This window comes from Scylla paramamosain, chromosome 3, assembly GCF_035594125.1.
Source record: "Scylla paramamosain isolate STU-SP2022 chromosome 3, ASM3559412v1, whole genome shotgun sequence".
Classification (NCBI taxonomy): domain Eukaryota; kingdom Metazoa; phylum Arthropoda; class Malacostraca; order Decapoda; family Portunidae; genus Scylla; species Scylla paramamosain.
The window spans coordinates 32,708,022-32,722,148 of NC_087153.1; the positions used below are offsets into that span (position 1 = coordinate 32,708,022).

A 14,127-nucleotide genomic window follows, 5' to 3' on the forward strand; every position below is an offset into this window, starting at 1 on the left:
GTTAGGTCATTCTTATAAAATCTAGACTATAATGTAGAAGGTGCGGTGGGGGAGAGAGGGGTGACGCTGAGATTTATAGGCGTTCCACACACGACCACCTTTGTGACAGATGAGTGCACGTTCACATTTCACGGTGAAAGCAACCAAAGAAATCAAAGACAGAACAAACACACAGGGGACGAATATCGGACCCGTGTGATATACTTCATAATTAAGATAAACACATGTGTGTTGTGACATACGACACTACAAAAAGAAGGAAGGAAATTGTTAGAAACCGAAGTATATAGTGAATGAAAGACAAAAAATGCAAAATATACAAACACAGAAGCCCCAGACCCAGGAGGAAGCGGGACTCACTTGGAGACGTGCTGTGCCATGCTGTCAGCGCGCAGCTTGAGGGCCTCCCACTCCCCCACCACGCTGCCCAGGTAATCATGGATCCAGCGGGCGTCGTCGCGGTTCACCTGAATCTGGTACAGGTCACAGAAGGCTTTGCATGACCCCTCCGCGCCGCTGTCCGGATGCAGTTGCAGGCAGCTCTCGGTGTACTTCCGGACGTAGTCAGTGATCTGTGGGAGGCGAGGTGTCTTGACTCTCATGGCTGTGTACATTAGTAAGCTTACGTTATTCTGATGTTTTGTCTACTCATACATCCATCTGTAGCCATAATGTCATGTGTGTGCTTCAAAATATAGTTGCAAAAGAATAAAAAGTTGGAAAATGAGAATATCCTTTATATTTCTTTTTTCTTTTCAGTAGCTTTTATAAACTGCATTACAGGGGATGTTTTCTGACTTCTGCAGCCTGAGGTTCGTATCTGGTAATGTAATTAAAAAAAAAAAAATCATAGATATTTTTCCTAGTTACCGTCACCCCTTCACCAGTCTTCCTTCTCTCGTAAATAAAGATCTCGTCATACTCACCACATACTTATCGTAGCAAGTGAGGCCCATCCACTCGAAGGCCAGGCACCCTCCGTCAGCCTTATCGAAGAAGCAGTCGATCTGGGTGTTCCTCCACTTCATGGTCTCCTTCTCCAGATACACGCCGTACTCGATGTAATGTTTCAGCTGATTCGCCAGGTCCACCCACCACCGCGACACATCCCCGCCCTCCACAGTGTACGAGTCTGCGGCGTCCTGTGGGTGGGAGGAGCCAGGGAAAAGTGAGGAGCGGTTGGAGAGACAAGACAAGGAGTGTGATTAAAATAAAATAACGATAAGAGTTGTGAAGAAAGCGTTATGTCCATCATCACCGTGAGGAATGCGTCAATACATGAGTCTGTGAAGGAAAATAATGCAATGAAACGAGTGATGTGAAAAAAAAATAGATAGAAAAAGAAAGTCAGAAGAAAATTAAGTGTTCTCTGAAAACAATATGATGTATATTTTTACTGCCTCCACTGACCTTAAGAATGAGGATGTGTACGCTGGCGATGTCCGTGAAGTGGATGGTCATGGACCAGGGCATGAGGGCAGCCTCCACCAGGAAGCGGTTGGTAATGATGGAGGTGGTGATGGCATCGGCAACAGTGTTCTTGTCAGGATAGGTGCCGTCACTGGTCACCTCGGCGCGCTCATACCTGCGTGAGAAAAGGAGAGCAAGCTGAGGTGAGTGAGCAGCGGCAGTATTTGGAGACAACAACACAGGTTCAATGTGCAATATTTCACTAGTCATTCTTATAAGTCGCCGGATTAAATGATTCATGAAAATACAGTATATGTGCACACACACAAAAAAAAAAAAAAAAAAAAAAATAGGTAAATAAATAAGTACACAGATATTGATGCAGAAAAGTAAAAAGAAGTAAAAAAGGGTCTTTTCTTCTTCTTTTTTCCTTTTTTTTGTCGCCCTAGGCCAGTGTCCATCTTACACATAAGAAATAAAAAAAAAAATAAATAAGAAAAGGCTAGAGGAGGAAAAACAAGAATTCGAAGAAAGAGCAACACAACAGTCTCCTGCCAATACTTACTTCTGCAGGAGGCTCACCAGGTCCTTCTTGTACACCTCCACCTGCTTCAAGTTCTGCTCGTTGATAAACTCCCCGCACACCTGCTCCACGTTGTCCTTGACGTGTTCCCAGTAATTGTCCTCGGGCTTGGGCTCCCAGGCGTGGATGATGGCCAGCAGCAGGGCGGACACGGACGGGTATGGCACCTGTCCCGCTAGGAACTTGGCCACCGCAATCCCCACCGTCGTCACTGCCAGGTGTTGGGGAGTGGGGTAAGAGGGAAATTGGGAAATTTTCAGCTCTCTCTCTCTCTCTCTCTCTCTCTCTCTCTCTCTCTCTCTCTCTCTCTCTCTCTCTCTCTCTCTCTCTCTCTCTCTCTCTCTCTCTTTTTCTTTTCTTTGTAAGAGCATCATGAAGAGCGTTTGTTTGTGTGGTTGATTTTTGTTTGTTTGTTTGTATATCTGTTTGTTTTTGTCGTTTGTTTGTTTGTTTCTTCATGCATCAGTGTTTTATTCTACGTTACTTCCTTTCATGTAAACACCATTGCTCACTTTCTATCAACAAAGCATTTTTCTTCTTTCTTTTATTTGCTCTCATTTTGTGATCAAGTATGTGTGGATCAGGCTCTCATATTGAACATTATCTCTACTATCAATGTTCTGAAAAAAAAAAAAAGTCTGCACACCCCAGATCTCACACAATCTCTAGAAAACTCTCATAAATCCATTGGCTTATAATGTATGACACTTGCCCTTTCATTTGAATAGCCCCAGACGGTTAAATGAAGAGAAATCAAGCTACGTGAACTAAAAATTTTGAGCTCCTTCATCACTCCTACCGGCAGTGAGGCCTTTCAAAACTGTTCCCTAAATTTGCACCACAACATTTCACTAAACTTGAGAAGAATCCGTGGCGGCCAAATAGTTAAAGAAAACGAGCATCGGTACTTTCATCTCGCACTGAATCTTCTTAACAAGACCTCGATGAGACACAAAAGTACATATCAAGATCCACCACTCGATAATACTTAGGGCCGTATTCAGAAACGCTTTGCTACCTCACCACAACTGTTCTCAAAGGCCACAGAGATAATAAATCCGGCCCTCAAAAGTGTTTCTGCTGTTAATAGTGTAGAAATCTTGTTGATCTGTCACTAGAATTATATAAAAAAAAAAAAAAAAAACGCCATAAAAAATCGTGTAACTTCAACTAGAGCCTTTTGAATATAGAGGATGTGCGGTGCGGAAGTGTTTCAGAATATAGTCTTAATACTCACATATCCCATCGATGTCTGGCTCATCGGGGAAGGAGGTGACGTAGGCTGTGGAGGACGGGAGACGGACGACCACTCCCAGCAAGACGATGACCGCCGCGCCCCACAACCAACTGGCCCGCATCGTGGCTTCTGCAGGCAGGCAGCATCAACAGGGGCATGTCAGTGAGTTGATTACCGGAAAGGATCAATGAATGAACAGAAATATATGCGATTCACAAGAATGCACTTTTGTGGTGTGATTTGGAATACAAATATAGATTGATATTTTCAGTGTGTGTGTGTGAGAGAGAGAGAGAGAGAGAGAGAGAGAGAGAGAAACTCACAAAGAAAATTTCGATATTGCACCCAATTTCAAAACATGGGTAGCAAAGCAATATTCCACCTTATGAAAAATCTGCGAACTTTATACCCACTTATCTTTTTATGATATGAAGTAAGTGTTACTACATACATTCAGAAGAAAAAAAAAGTAGTATTTTCACATTTAATTCATACAGAACTCTAAACCAGTACGAAAGCTATCTTGGTGTGTTTTTAACTTACCACACTCTTGCAGCATGAATCACACATTAAACAACAACGCCACTGACTTCTCTTACTGTAGCATTCAAGGCGGTGTTGGCCAAAAGGAACTTAATGAGGTTCAGGTCAGGGCACAGCACGGAAGGGAAACCAAACTCTATTATATGGAAGTAAGAAGAAACCTATCTATTCTTCTCTTTCGAACCACATAACTTGCCCTAAATCATCTTCATTCCTTAAAAATGTTCTGACCTTTTACAGTTACGAGTGCGCGGGACTAGCCTGGCAAGGCAGGATGACTGAAGCGTTGCGCGGCCTCGGGGAACAGTGAGACAGCGAGCAATAGTCGGCCGAGCACACGAACGCAAGAGGGAGCGAAGGGGTAGGAGGGACCGATTCTTCTGAGAACCTCACATTTGGTCCAGGGAAAGGAGAAAAATCAGTGGCCGCGGGGGGCACGATATGGTGGACAAGGGGAAGGAGTGGCACGGGTACCTCCCGCCTTATCTTGGTAAACAAGTTGCGTCATTATGGAAACCTTAATTTGAATATTTCTTGAACTCTAAGAATAAGATTTGGAATATATATATATATATATATATATATATATATATATATATATATATATATATATATATATATATATATATATATATATATATATATATATATATATATATATATATATATATATATATATATATATATATATATATATATATATATATATATATATATATATATATATATATATATGCAGAATTATCTCGAGGGATACTCGAAGTTAATTTCATCGAACTTAGTAATTACATTCATACGTATGATGCTGGTCGTCACACCCTGAGACTCAACCAGGTGTTTCCACACGCCACGGCCAGTGAACCTCCCGCTCTTATCACCTCCCAGTAACTACGCACTTGAGACACGATGATGAAATCACGTGTTCCAGTGGACCAGTGACAACTCCCCCCACTCGGCTGGCCAATCAGCACCCGGTAGAGCACAACCACGAACACCCTTGTCTTCTTTCAGGGCTGTCAGTCCCGCTCGCACATTGTCCTTTCAGAGACGAGGCTCTGAACGCGATACATCACCAATTGTATCCCTAACGGGTAGGTTATGGCAGATGAAGGGAAACTTTCCGTGATCATAAACAATTTCAAAACATATGTAGTATCATAGATTTTGTGCTAAGGAATATCTTTAATATACGAATGTGTATTAGGTGTTTATATAAACTTGATTTGTGTTGCATTACAAGTATCTCATATGTTTACCATTAATTTGTAATGTAATGTATAAGAGAATCGCATGATTCTTCTCTATCAATTGTGTTCCTGTCATATCTAGACCAGACAAACCACTTACTCGCCTGCATCACGCTGTTCCTTCCACAGCAATGCGCTTGACGGTGCTGTGCGGCGTGGTGGTGGCGGTGGTGGTGGCAGCCGCGTCCCTGGGAGCAGCAGCGCCCAAGCAGAAGCCCCAGCCTCTCGCCACCGAGACTATAGATGGTCGCAGTGAGTCCACACTCGCCGTCATGTCTGTCTGTTGTATAAGCTAGTGAAACAAAGAATGGCAGCTGTATAATTAGGCAACCAAAATCCTAAGAACAAAAGGGTAAACCTAGGAGAGAAAGAAGAAAAAAACTCCTCAGTGTGTCAAAACCGGACACATTACGTTTGTACACTTACAAATGCAGCCAAAATTAGGTTTAAATCCTTGCATACATTTAGCATACCAACGCTGCTGCTTAGCTTGATATTAACATATCATAGTTTCAGAATTTATATTTCTTCTGAATACCCTTCCTCACTTGAAACAGACTTTACGGGTGTACCCTTGACAAAGTAACGTAAGAGGGACAGCTGAACTAGGCATGCAAGGCCTGATTAAGTAATTAAAGAACGTAAATGACGATTCAAAACTCACGTTTTCCTCAGTTGAAACTAATTTTCTGAGCGAAAACAGGCTTCATTTATCATAATGAGATTCTTTTAGCCACAGACAGTCACTACAAAAATATATATTTTCACCTTATTTAATACTGTTTCTTGAAATGTGTAGGTTAAAGGGGCTTAGTTTCCACTCGAGACGTCCTGGGCTTGAATCCCAGGTTGAACAGAGGCAGTGGTTTAGTCTTCTTTCATGTTGAGGCAACCTGTTTACCTGTCATTGGTGGGTACGGGACAATTCTGAGTTGTGATTCTACATTTCTGGTACGCGCAAAAGACTAACAGTGCAGCCATCCTCGCTCTTAGGGACTAAAACTATGTATACCATCCACACCTCCAGGGTTAAAAAGGCAAGGTATAAAGAATAACGTATTTATTTTTGCTTAAATCGTATTGCTTTTGAAAAAAAATCGAAAGCAGATTTTGCATTTAGACCTTAATAGTTTCGACGGCAACATATTTTCTAAGAGACTTTCTGACAGTATTTCAAAGGAAGCATTCGTCTTTCACAGAACATGACCATCAAGATTACAAGCAAAGATGTCAACTAAAGGCAGCGCCTTCTTTTTTCACCTTGCTTCTTTCTCCTTCGCCGCGCCAGAGACCACCATCGCCCTCGCCATCGTGCACCAGCTGATCGGCCTCATCCCCGACGAGACAGTGCAACAGCTGCTCTACGTCATCCTGGAGGCGCTGACCACGGAAGACTTCGACTACTGGGGTGAGGTGAAGGACGAGGTGATGTCGCTAGTGGGTCAGTACATCAACGAGCACAACATGAACCAGGTCGAGGTGTACCAGGAGGACCTAGTCACACTCATCGACAGGTCAGCACCAGACTGGTTACGAATGTCATGTCTTTCATTAACCGAGAGACTAAATATCAATATCATTGCACTGTTGTCATTTTCTTTTTTTCTTTTTTCTGAGATTTTAATTTAAGTATTGCGGTAACATCTACATTAATAATAGCCTTCTTGCTGTCTGTCTTGCGCTTTTACTACGATGGAGCTGAATGTATGGATAAAACCATAATCCAAGGAGTGTGATCCAATAGTACAGGTTGGACCGACAGCTTGTGTTTGGAGGCTGAGTGTCGTCCGTGTCCTGAACTGAGCGAGCGTGTTCAGCTTATCCTGCTCCGTGTTCTCATCTGTGGACAGTCAGCACTCAGGTCACTTCTCTTTCAAGACTGGTCATAATTACTGATACGGCTAACGAATAAGAAAAGACTTGATTATATGAAAGAAGAGCAGCGTGACTGAAGCCAGATAATGCGCGTGTCCCAGGGGAATCCACCCATCCCGGAGAACGAGTTGGAAAGTGATTTAGGCGAGCGTGATTGTATCAAGCAGGGAATTCCCCGCCGTACGTTCGACCTATACTCCTTAGATCATATAACGAACTCCATGAAGCATGGAATGGTCAATAGCTCACCTGAATATTAACAAAAACTCGAAAATGTCGTCTCTGAAGAGTTATCAGTAAAACTAATTCATGAAATTGAACACCATAACATACCATAATGTATCTGTTATCTTTAATCTCTAAAGTGACATTCCCGCACTTGCATTCCCCCAATTTTTTTCAATAGCTCGCCAACTCTCGCTGCCTTCCTTCCCATTTCATTTAAACCATTCAGACATCCACACCTCTTGTTTGTTTTTCATTTTGATTCGCATTCTCTGTTCATTCTTGTCTCTCTTCTCTCATTCGCCTCACGCTCCTCATAACCCTCCCGGTTCCTTCACTTCCCAACACCTCTGTACAGTACGCCAGCTTCACTTACATTGTCCTCCGTATCCTCCCTCATTCCTTCACATCCTCGCGTTCACCCTACCCAAACCGTTCTCCTCTCAAACGGTCCCTACACGCCTACACAACTATTTCACGCCCTCCAAAGGTACAACGAGGCCCCTGCTGAGAGTGACAACTACCCCGACAAGAACCAGCAAGCGACGGCGCTCTCCACCTCCATCATCACTCACCGCTACCTGGTGGAGGCCGCCCTTCTCCCCGAGTCAATGATCATCCACTTCCAAGATATTTCCTCAATCCATGTTGTGGTTCTCAAGGTGAGTCATGTGTTCAGTTAAAGGAGTACTTGACTGATTGACCAAATGGTTGACCGGCCGGTTGAGTGAGTAACTGACTGTTTGAATGATTGAGTGACTGTCTGAGTGATTGACCGATTGCCTGAGTGACTGATGGACTAAGCGTTTGACTTACTGTCTAACCGACTGACCACCTGAGTGATTAATTGACTGATGGCCCGTGATGGGAGTGCACCAAGGGGTGAGGGTACAAGGGACAGGGGTGGGGTGAGGAGGTGATATAAGCGGGATGGACAGGAGTGATAATGCAGGGCGAGTGCTTGGAACATATAAGATGGGAGGAGCAGGATGGACAAAGTACACTGTAACAGCCTGCGTCTCTCACCGTTATTTCTCTATTTTATTCATATAGTATCCCCATCAGTGATTAGACGTTCTTGTTCTGTTTATTGAACAACAGTTTTGTTCATTTCCTTAATTTCTATTTATCTGAGTGGTAACTTTGTTGTACGTTCCCCCAAGTTGTTCCATTGTTTAACATTCGGTACATTCGAAGCACCATTGTGAAAGACTCCTTATCACCTCACATTTTTTGTTCTTTTCGTGCCAGTGTGTCTACAATTTCATATATGTATATATATATATATATATATATATATATATATATATATATATATATATATATATATATATATATATATATATATATATATATATATATATATATATATATATATATATATATATATATATATATATATATATATTTCATATATGAAATATGAAAGTATAATGACGTTTTGAAACAAAGCACTGAGTTATTTTCATAAAGGGTATTCATGGCAGGAAACTTTGCCAGTGAGCCTTAGCGGTCACAAGGACCAAAGTGGGGTTTGGACTGTCACGAACATGAGATCTATGGACAAGAACAAATGAAGACATTTTTTTATATTTTATTTTAGAGAGTAGGTATCATACTGGACTAGTCAAGTAAAGTTGGGGGCTATAGCTAAGTGGCCTCGTCGCTCATCTCAAATTAAAATACTACCCTGCAATTTTACAGAATTTGGTTTAGGAACCCTCAGAGTAGGATAATCTGGCAGTTACACTCAAGACTGATAGTTGTAGTGTAGCTACAACAATCCCCAATGAGACAATGTATAATTATGAAATCATCACACCAACACTGCCAAACAAAATTTAAGCGAAGAATGGACCGTGTTCCTTTGGAACTACACTTCCTCTACTTTTATAATTTATGCTAAAGAATGTACCCAAAAAATTTTACCAAAACTTTCATCGTAGTACTGAAAAGCATAACAAGCAGTTACATTTATTTAAATAAGGGATATCGTTGGCCCTGTATTTCCATCTACAAAAACTACAAACTTATTCAGTCCTGCTACCCTAACTTCATTCTCTCAACTTCATTCACCAACCGAAGCACATTTCAGCTTTGCCTTACCTTACACCTACACTTCTCTCTCCTATGTGCTGCCAACGCTTAGGACGCAGCCGAAACCTACTCATACGAGGGGTTGCCGCCATCTCGCTGGTGGGTGGACCTGGACGAGGAACTGGACCATTACATCGTTTACGGGAAAGAGCTGAGAAAGAGCCTGAAGGAGACACGCTTGGCCCTGGTTACCTGCCACGTGGATCGCGCTGATGGCATCTGCACCGCCTTCGAGTGGGCCGGCGCGCAGTGCTACGATACTTTCACTGTGAGTAGTAGTAGTAGTAGTAGTAGTAGTAGTAGTAGTAGTAGTAGTAGTAGTAGTAGTAGTTGTTGTTGTTGTTGCTGTTGTTGTTGTTGTTGTAGCCATTGTCGTTTAGAAATTGTTGATGTAAGATATCAAGATCATTCTAAACATTAGTGTGTGTGTGTGTGTGTGTGTGTGTGTGTGTGTGTGTGTGTGTGTGTGGGAGGGGGGCAACTATCTACACCTGTTACAACACATGAAACAACATAAACATGCCCAGGGAACACAAAGAAACTCATCCTTACAACAAGCAATAAACGTTTTGTGACGCAGCCAGGACACACAAGTCTGAGTTCACACACCACAGGGTTGCGTAACTGAATCTGTTGCCACGGCTTGTATTCACACCGAAATCGATAATGATGACATGAATTACCTAAGTGTCACCTGTCGACGCTCTCTCTCTCTCTCTCTCTCTCTCTCTCTCTCTCTCTCTCTCTCTCTCTCTCTCTCTCTCTCTCTCTCTCTCTATCTATCTATCTATCTATCTATCTCTCTCATGGTATAAACTCTCACACTATACAGGCCATAGATGCCGTGACTGGAGAACAGTCAGTGTGCAAGCAGCTTGAAGGATCCAGCGACTGCGAGAAACACTGCGACCTCTTCCGTGCACACAAGGAACGCGAGGTGGACCTTTTCACGTCCACCAAGGTCAATGACGTCATCAGCGGGTGGGAACAACTCAAGGAAATCGCCTCGTCCAACGCTGCTATGGCCTCTAGGTGAGTTGCTTGATTCTTATCAGTGACGCTCCTTATGTCTAATTGATGTTGCCTCGGTGTCGTTTGCTTGCGTCATTTTTTAACTATTTATTTATTTTTATTAGCCTTCATCTTGTTATTTACTCGCCATTGATTGCATCATAGCTGCTCTGACAGGGCATAATGATTTATGAAACTCAGGGCAGTATTCAGAAAGGTTTCAGAGTTACAACGATTATTTTTTGCAGGCTCTAGTGGAAGTTGTTAATATTTTCAAGTGTTCTCAAGATTGCAATGTTAGTTTGACAAGGATTTTGTACCATTAATGAGAAGAAGTATTCATCAAAACCAGGACTTGTTTCTGTGGTCTTTGAAAACAATTCTAACGGTAACTCAAAGTGTTTCAGAATATGAGCCGTAACAATAACTACAATATTAGGAACAGTCTGCTGATAGAGCTTTTTCAAAATTTGTTACGACATATGATGCCGATGACTTTTCCTTTAACATTATTTTTCCCTTGCACCGCCTACAGGTATTACAACCCGAGGAAGCAGCACTAAGCCACCACCACCGAGCACGAGGGCATGGTACAGGCGAGGACGCAGCACACCCACCACCCACCTTCCCACTGCTGTGTACACCGTTATTAAAAGTTCACCAGTATTCTTGTTCTGTCTTGTTCTTTCACTGCACCAAACTTTCCAGCTGCAAAATCAGAACATGACTTTCTCTGCACGCACGCAAATTAACTGAACACACACACACACACACACACACACACACACACCAAAAGGGGTCTACCACATGTTCCTTCACAGTGAAGTTTAGCACAAACAAAGTTTAGCACAAACGTCTAAAACTAATTAAAAGTTTACATCATCCCAGGATATCAATAAAAGTGGCTTAGCGGCCTCATTTAACAGACTGGCAAAACAAGAAGTATGTTAGCGCCCTAAAGATAGTTCTATAATCACAAAGATGCAACAAAAATGAGGACTAAAAAAGAAAAAAAGTGTATAGTAAAGTTTAAAAAGAGTAAGGGAATGCAGCATATACTAGAATAGTTCTGGTAGCGAAAAAAAAAAAAAAAAAAAAAAAAAAAAAATATATATATATATATATATATATATATATATATATATATATATATATATATATATATATATATATATATATATATATATATATATATATATATATATATATATATATATATATTTTTTTTTTTTTTTTTTTTTTTTTTTTACTGTATCTTTTCGCTACCAGAACTATTCTAGTATATGCTGCATTCCTTTACTCTTTTTAAACTTTACTATACACTTTTTTTTTTTTAATCCTCATTTTTGTTGCATCTTTGTGATTATAGAACTATCTTTTTGGGCGCTAACATACTTTCTTGTTTTGCCAGTCTGTTAAATGAGGCCGCTAAGCCACTTTTATTGATATCCTGGGATGATGTATACACACACACACACACACACACACACACACATACAAAAGATGGAATGATGAATAGTGAAGATCAGAAAAAAAAAGTTTTAAAACAGAATACAAAGACATAAGAAGGAAAGAAAAAAAAATATTGATGTAATTCACTGTGTTAACTTAATTATAATAAATGCAGAGAAGCTTATATGAGAAAGAAAATATGGTCCCGAGTGCATTAGATGAGGCTAAATTCCACTAAACCTATATATATATATATATATATATATATATATATATATATATATATATATATATATATATATATATATATATATATATATATATATATATATATATACATTCTTACAATCAGAAGGCAACGAAGGCTATTTCAGACCCACACGATGACATGAATCGTTAATTATATCCGGTCAAAACATGAAGACATATATTAATAATCATAGACAATACTCCATATGGTTAAGTTGAATAACACAGTATTGATTCTAGATCTTACAGATGATGATTACAGACTAATGTGTTCTTACAAGGTTGGTTGTTAAACTCACGTATTTTGGGTCTTGAGGAGGTTATCGTCAAACAACATGAACGTCCTTCCGACAGGTGTTCTAGACACAAGTAGTTTGACCTACTTCTGTCCCCTGTGGCAGCACACATCCTTCCTGCCGGGTGTTCTCGGTTACTCGTGTCTTGACTCTCCTGATTTCTTCCATGAAGTCACATCCATGGTCCTTGAAGGCTCTTTGCAGAGCGAACTCCACACAAGCTGGACTCTACACCCTTTCAAAGAGGTGTGCCAGCATTCTGTAAGTGAAGGGTTCTTGGGACCAATCACCATTCATCCACGTGAAGAGCATCTGGCGTTACTCAAACCTGATGGAACATGACCTCAATATCTGCTATGAGTGCCACCTTGTTTTGTTGAAACTGAAGGATAACTCTTGTTAACTTGTTGTTTATGTTTGGTCCTTGCCTCACTCTACTATTCAGCAACACCGACTGATGAGTTGCTGCATAATCAAAGACTATCCTCACCTTCTCTGGCTTGTTTGGATTCAGGACTGGGTGATGTGGGAGGTACCATACTCTCCCTGATTTTACTGCTTGTGAAAGATCTGGGATCCCTTAGGCGTGGTCAGCTTCAAGTAGACGTTGCTTTTCACTTTTGTACTTCTCATGTAGCTGCTAGTGTCGTTGCAGACGTCTCTAAAAGCCAAACAGTCGTTATTTGGCAAGCTTCTTCTTATCAGACAGATCGGGGTTCCTGAGGCAGAACGGTATGGGAAGTTGCTAGTGTCTTTCCATGAATCTAATCTACCTAGACCACAAGTCAATGACCGTTTTATCTTCAATGAAGAAAGGCCCCATCTTCACTGCAAGTGAAATGGCGGTACCACATGGACTTCATTTGATTCTCCAAGTACGCCTCAGTCTTCGATATAAACATCTTCTCTCTATCATTCAGAGTGCTATTTTTTATGTTGGTGGACCAGTTCAATGTCCATCCTAAGGGAGTACGTCACGAAGGGGTGCCCATGCCTCCCAGTTCTTACCTCAAGGGGGATGAAGGCTTGTGGTACATCCAGGCCTATTAGTAGGTCTAACCTTGATGGTGGATGGTGGGATGCAACATCGCTTAAGTGCGTCCACCCTTCCATGTTCTTGTCTTGGGCTGTGGAGTGAGCTAATGCTTCCAGTAACTGTTCAACGATCAATACTCAGGGAATTTTGATGGTGCGGCGTTTCTGAGTTCCCATACTGACCAGGACTAGATCCACTTCTTGTGTCTGTATTCGTGGTGTCTCCTTCGTGAAAGTATCTATGGATAGAGAAACTGGTCGCCCCACAGCTTGGAGTTGATTTGCTATCTGGTACAGTACAATCTGTTGCTGCTCAAATCTAGGAGGGCCCTTGAACAATCATGGTTCCTCAGTGAGGCTCCTTCACTATAGGGAGGGCTACACTGCGGTCATCTATGGTCAAATATCGTCATTGGCTTGACCTCTTCCATCTTCACTGGCTCCACTTGTTCCATCCCCTCTCTTCCACATATAAGGACTTCCTTTTTATGACCATTGTCACTGTTGGTTCCCTCTTTATATTTTTCTCATTGTTTATCCTCATTTCTGATTTGATTACATCCTGCTGATTCCCGCTGACCATCCTCTGTTGTTTGCTCACGAATGGTTCTCGATCTTGTTGGTCTCCGGCTCTCTTCACCCCACCTATGACATTCCACGATGGACGCTCTGACATCTTATATGTGTTCACTCTGTCGGTTCTTGGTAGATACTTGCTTATACTGTGCAATAACTCAACGTGGTTGGAGGTACATCCTTTGATTCTGCAAGGCTCACGATGTCTACATTCTGCAGCTCGGTGGCCTCGGTTCAGGCAGGAGAAACAGCGTCCTTCACTCCTAACATATGTGATCCAGGCTTGCACGA

The 14,127-nt window shown here is 41.5% G+C and overlaps 2 protein-coding genes across 2 annotated transcripts in view; one reads left to right on the plus strand and one right to left on the minus strand.

Annotated features, from left to right (window-relative positions):
• Positions 1 to 4,164, minus strand: part of LOC135093933 (uncharacterized) — a 5,327-nt gene extending 1,163 nt beyond the window's left edge. The window contains exons 1-6 of the mRNA XM_063993621.1: positions 4,005 to 4,164; positions 3,231 to 3,359; positions 1,976 to 2,204; positions 1,411 to 1,585; positions 927 to 1,142; positions 361 to 572 (exon numbers count right to left, since the gene is read on the minus strand). Coding sequence (XP_063849691.1) covers positions 361 to 572; positions 927 to 1,142; positions 1,411 to 1,585; positions 1,976 to 2,204; positions 3,231 to 3,351 — 953 coding nt within the window. The 5' untranslated portion in view covers positions 3,352 to 3,359; positions 4,005 to 4,164. The remainder of the gene's footprint in view (positions 1 to 360; positions 573 to 926; positions 1,143 to 1,410; positions 1,586 to 1,975; positions 2,205 to 3,230; positions 3,360 to 4,004) is intronic.
• A 539-nt stretch (positions 4,165 to 4,703) lies between these two features.
• On the plus strand, positions 4,704 to 10,903 carry LOC135093945 (uncharacterized). Its single transcript, XM_063993628.1, has 7 exons — positions 4,704 to 4,864; positions 5,150 to 5,272; positions 6,309 to 6,534; positions 7,611 to 7,782; positions 9,270 to 9,485; positions 10,050 to 10,249; positions 10,764 to 10,903. The coding sequence occupies exons 2-7, from the start codon at positions 5,152 to 5,154 to the stop codon at positions 10,789 to 10,791; spliced, it is 963 nt and encodes a 320-aa protein (XP_063849698.1). The 5' UTR covers positions 4,704 to 4,864; positions 5,150 to 5,151; the 3' UTR covers positions 10,792 to 10,903.
• Positions 10,904 to 14,127: the final 3,224 nt, after the last annotated feature.